The sequence below is a fragment of the Triticum urartu genome, chromosome 5A, assembly GCF_056163025.1.
Source record: "Triticum urartu cultivar PI428250 chromosome 5A, HENAU_Tu73, whole genome shotgun sequence".
NCBI classification, from domain to species: domain Eukaryota; kingdom Viridiplantae; phylum Streptophyta; class Magnoliopsida; order Poales; family Poaceae; genus Triticum; species Triticum urartu.
The window spans coordinates 531,269,946-531,275,225 of record NC_141877.1 but is presented as its reverse complement, the minus strand read 5'-3'; the positions used below and the strand labels follow the sequence as shown (position 1 = coordinate 531,275,225).

The 5,280-nt window shown below is 43.5% G+C and overlaps 1 protein-coding gene across 1 annotated transcript; it reads left to right on the top strand.

Moving 5' to 3' along the window:
- Positions 1–297: 297 nt before the first annotated feature.
- On the top strand, positions 298–1,772 carry LOC147972542 (uncharacterized). The gene is made up of 3 exons (XM_087524375.1): positions 298–486; positions 626–684; positions 1,415–1,772. Exons 1-3 carry the CDS (start codon positions 298–300, stop codon positions 1,770–1,772), a joined length of 606 nt encoding a protein of 201 aa, XP_087380501.1.
- Positions 1,773–5,280: the final 3,508 nt, after the last annotated feature.

Sequence of the window (5,280 nt, the reverse complement as noted above, 5' to 3'; positions counted from 1 at the left end):
ACACTTGGACAGTTATTTGGGCCCTGTTCCACACCCTCAAATACAGGTCTAAGAAATACTAGTAATCCTTAAAGTTTGATATAAAATATCTGAAGCGTAAAAGAGGCAAGAAACGTGACCCAATTTCTCAATTAATGATAGGCTGATCAGATACGCGCTGTCCACCTTGCCATCTCAGGCAAACATTTACCACACCACTGTTATATACACGGCATAGGCCACCGCCCATACACCACCTCCAGCCCATCTCCGCTCTCGCTATCTTTTTCCTCGGATCTCAAACGAGCAATCTAGTAGATGGATCCGTCCTCCCCTGCCACGCCGCCGGCTACCCAGCAAGCCCCACCCATGCCTGCTGAAAACGAAGTGGCAGAGTACCTGCTTCTGCTGGGGGAAACCGCCGGCCACGAGGGCGAGAGCGCGCACTCGGAGGACTTTGATCTGGAGGAGGAACAAAATCCAGTTCTAGATGAATCTACCGTAGAGGTACGTAGGAACACCTACCCTTAAAATATCACTCTGTTCTTTCCTTACCTACGGTGGTGCAAGAATTTCCAGACCCATCCATTTCTTGGTTTGGATGTCCATTTGGAATTTAACGTACATGGGCGTCCAATGTTTCCAGGTGGCCATGGATGGGGAGGAGGATTCTTCTGACAAGACTACTGGCCTGATAGAGTCCAGGTACTTGTGCTACCCGGCCCTAGCATTTCATTTCAGAATTGTCTGATTAGATGCGTACATCATAATCGTTTCCCGTAGTTATATATTTCTTGCGAGATCATTGAGTTTTGACGGACCCTTGTATTCAGCTTATAGCTGGGCTCTAACACTTCCCCTTAACTTCGGGGTAGTCCCACCCATTAGCCGTTGTATTATTGGTACTAGTCTATATCTCTGCAGAAACATGTTTTCGCGTTGGGTAATCTGGCATAAACACCGTGCTTCGGCATGGTTGTATTGGCATGTGCATTGTAAATTTCTGCAGTAATCTGTAACTAGATCTGCGTCATCAATCCAGATTACAAAGTTGTAGGATGCTTCTTTCAGCGTATTTTTCTTTCTTTCTGTATGCATATGTAAACCTTCCTATTTTATGGTTGGTGGTAGCTAGCTACCGTGCGCTATGTTGCAGAAACATTTTTAGTGTAATTATACATAGGAGTGGATCAACATACATGATCATCTCTTTATAAATATCAAGTTATTGATCAACTTATAGATATAGAGACATACTAATTCATCTGAAACTCTAGCTTCGATCCGTCGTGACGGCATCAACGGTATGCTTATGCATGTGTTTTGTATTTCTGTACTTCAGCTCTTGTGCTTGCTGGATATGATATGTATCTACATTTCGTGTTGATTATGTATTTTTATACTGTTTCTTTGATTTTGTGCTTGGATATGCTAGTGCTCATGAAGCGCAAGATATGGAAGAAGATGTTGATGTGCTAGACAACGAAGAAGGTGAGCCACTAGAGGAGTTCTTTTACGAGCCAGTGAAAATCACAGAAGGAGTGCGGCGGTGTAACCGGAGTAATGGCAAAGGGTGGTTTTGCCGCAAGCTTGCACACCCCGGCTATGCTATGTGCTGGGATCACGTCATGAACCGCCGTAAATACTTACAAAAGAGGTTATATCCAAATGAGCTGCAAGCTAGCATTGGCAGGTCTGAAGCTGTAGACTGGGAGGAGACATCCGATCCTTCTTCGCCAGAGGCACTTTCGAGCTCGCCTGCTGTTCCAGAAGATGATGCGAAGCCCGCTTAACTCGTCTTCATTGATATTATTGATGCCAGGAGTGTTGCCACCGAACAAAAGGAGTGAGATCGACAAATGTTGAACATATGGTTGCTAGCTTGTAATCCGATTTTATTTTTACCTACCTATTTGTTATGAACTAGTACGTCAAAATGTTGCTGCCGCTGAGATTGTACCATCTAAGAAAGTTGAGAACAAGCATCTATAAGGTTGTAGCCTGGCCGAAAAAAAAAAATTGTAGCCATCTACGAAAGTCCAACACCAACATTGAGATGGCTCAACATGCATCTACATGAAAAGCTTCTAGAAATATAAAAAGAGGTCTGCTTCATTACCCCCCCTCCCCCCCTCCCCCTTCAGTTTAGATGTGTAATTTGGTCTTTCACTTGTTGATTCAGATTCGAGTACATGGGCCCTCCCCGATCCAAATACGCAGTACACCAGGTTCGTAGTTTGAAAAAGATTATGTCATATAACATTGTAAAGGCAGCATTGTAGTAGAGCTAGAGGGCGAGAATGAAATCAATGTGGGCGGATATTAATTAGCATCTGTGAAAAAGCAGATTCAGTCTTGTTAAAGGAGTCTGACGTGGAATTTCCAGGGTTTGGCCGCTGTTGCAATTCTCCAGCATTTCTGACAAAAGTCACTCATAAAAAGGGAATACCCTGTCTCTTGAGAATTGTGAGAGCACAACACACAACTAGATTAGATTTTAAATGTCAATGTCTACCTCGTCACATACTCGCATCACATCTCGTGTGTTCAACATGTCCATCAAAAGCAGCCGGGCAAAAACATTTTGTTTTGAGGCAACTACTTTTCCGTAGTTTAAGCCTGCATGCATTGAAATATTTTTTTTTAAACGGAGGCAAAAGCTTTGCCTCATCTCATTAATAAAGAAGAAGTAAAGACAAAATCTTAATGAGGGTCATTACTCCTCCACAAATGCGAAAACAAAAAGGACTACTCTCACGGCATCAAGGATCCCAAGTGTTTAGCCCTGGCCAAAACCCAATTCCTGGCCTCCACCTTGATGCCCTCTATCACCGTGGTAGGCATTGAGGATTTCTTCTAGAACATCCTCGCGTTTCTCTCTTTCCAAACCTCCCAAAATACTAGCATTATAAGCGAAGAGACCGCCTTCCTTCGATGTCCGCGACCAAGGACCGCTCTAGTTCACCACTCATGGACCGAAGAGATTCCAGTCCAGTCGGCGGTGTTGAGCTCCGGCGTGTCAAGCAAACATCTCACCGCATTCCAAATGCGCATCGAGAACCTACACTGGAACATAATGTGTGCCACCGTCTCCGGCTCCCTTTTGCAAAGTTGGCTAAATTGCAATTTGGCTAGCTGAAGTGAAGAGCTCAGAAAGAAATATGATTAATTAGCTCCTGTCTTGTATGAACCTCAATCTTTTTTCATTACTGCTTCAGTTCTACATAAACCTGTTCCGGAAGAGGGCGAATAAAGCTAGAGAGATTTTAGTGCTCAACAGGTAAGGCGTCGAACACTGAAATACCTGGGTTGAGGGCAAAGCCGTACATACTCGGAGTTTTTTTGACAATAATACGACTTTATTTCTCAAATAATAGATAGGTCATTTACAAGCATATGAGAAATATAATCAGGAGGGTTGGAATCCCAAAGTGAAGAAGCTCTAGAACTAAATCAAAGCTTTGCTAAATAATCTGCTATCTCATTTGCTTCACGGAAGCAATGATCATATGAAACTTTCCCAAACTCATTAGCAAGGTTATGTCATTCCCTTACTGTCACAACTTCAGGGCCAAAGTAGTCCTCATGCTGGTTCAAGGTTTGTACCGCAAATGCACTCTCTGATTCAACAATCACTCGGTTACCTCCGACGTTTGCTGCCAGATAGAGCCCATTACGAATAGCACTCAATTCTGCACAATCGACATTATTAACATGTGGTAAAAACCAGTTAGCTGCAGCTAGAAAATTCCCCTTATCATCACGTGTGACAGCTCCTGTGGCACCCGATTGCGTGTCAGGATGAAATGTGGCATCCACATTGACTTTAACTATACCCTGGGGCGGTCTCTTCCACATGTGGTCGCTGCTATTATAAAGTTTGGAACGCTCGTATGATAGAAACGCTCGTATGATCAGGCGATTGGATGGTCTCACCCCTCACAAACTGGCGCCGTTGCCACCAGATAGACCATGCTGCGACGACAATCAGCTCCGCCATTGGGAGGTCCCCACAGTTTTCTTGGTTTCTTTCTAAAATTTCCATAGTAACAGATCTCGAGCGATCTTCCGCCACTGCCTTCATAATGACTTCCTCCTAGCCTAGAGCAGCCCAAACTTTCAGCAATCTGGTGCAAGTGAACAAGCAATGGTGTATATCCTCCAACCCGATTTTGCACATGGCACTGGCCAGTGACAGGAATATGGCGACTAGCTAACACGTCGTAACATGGAAGTACTTCACGCAGTACCTTCCATACAAAATGTTTGACTTTGCCAGGGATTTATAGACGCCATGTATCCTTCCAAATTTCATTTACTTGAACGCTTCTGGCGCCATCAGTAAGTAATGTTCGCTGACCATAATGGTGATCAAACTCCACATGATGTGAAGATCGCACTGAGAAATATCCTGACCTTGTGTGGTTCCATGCAACAAAGTCCTCTACAATATCAACTCGGAGAGGGATTTGCAGAATTCTACTAACATCCACTGGGCTAAAAATAGAACATATGAGTTCCTCGTCCCATTGACCAGTATGTGGGTTGATCAATTCTTCCACCTTTGATAGTAAAGTTTGTCCCATGGGTGTGACCACTTTCCTTGAAACACTACACAGAATCCAAGGATCTTGCCAAATATTGATCTTTGAGCCATTCCCAACTCTCCACAAACATCCCCTCTTAAAAGTTTGGATCCCTGAGACTATATTTTGCCAAGTATATGAATAACCTTTCTTGGGGCCAACCGTTAATATATTTTCATCAGGATAATATTTGCACTTAGTACCTGTGCACACAATGAATCAAGGTTCTAGATAAGACGCCAACACTGCTTTGCTAACATAGCAAGATTAAAGTTGTGCAAGTTTCTAAAACCCATGCCCCCTTTCTTCTTTGGATGCACATCTTCCACCATGCATACCAATGCATCGTTTTCTTAGCTTCCCTATCTCCCCATGAAAAGCTTGGCATTTCATCCGTTATCGATTTGCAAATTCCTTTACGTAGTTTAAATACTGACATGGAATATGAGGGAATAGCTTGTGCTACTGACTTCAACAAAATTTCTTTACCTTGCATGGATAACACTTTTTCCTTCCATCCTTTCAACCTCTGGCATACTCTATCAATGAGGTGTTGGAAACAATCGGTGCGGTCAACCCCAACCATAGTGGGTAGACCCATGTATTTGTTTGATAGAGCTTCTATTAAAATATCCAATTCTCTACAAACATCCTCTCTGACTTGCAAGGTGGAGAACATCGCCCAGAAGTTCTGGTGGCGCCGGGAGCGAGACAG

Bases quoted from the DNA above. Each gene is read 5' to 3' on its own strand.
- LOC147972542 (XM_087524375.1), top strand. From the start codon at position 298: ATGGATCCGTCCTCCCCTGCCACGCCGCCGGCTACCCAGCAAGCCCCA. The intron at 487-625 runs GTACGTAGGAAC...CAATGTTTCCAG, and splicing joins TAGATGAATCTACCGTAGAG to GTGGCCATGGATGGGGAGGA. The intron at 685-1,414 runs GTACTTGTGCTA...TGGATATGCTAG, and splicing joins ACTGGCCTGATAGAGTCCAG to TGCTCATGAAGCGCAAGATA.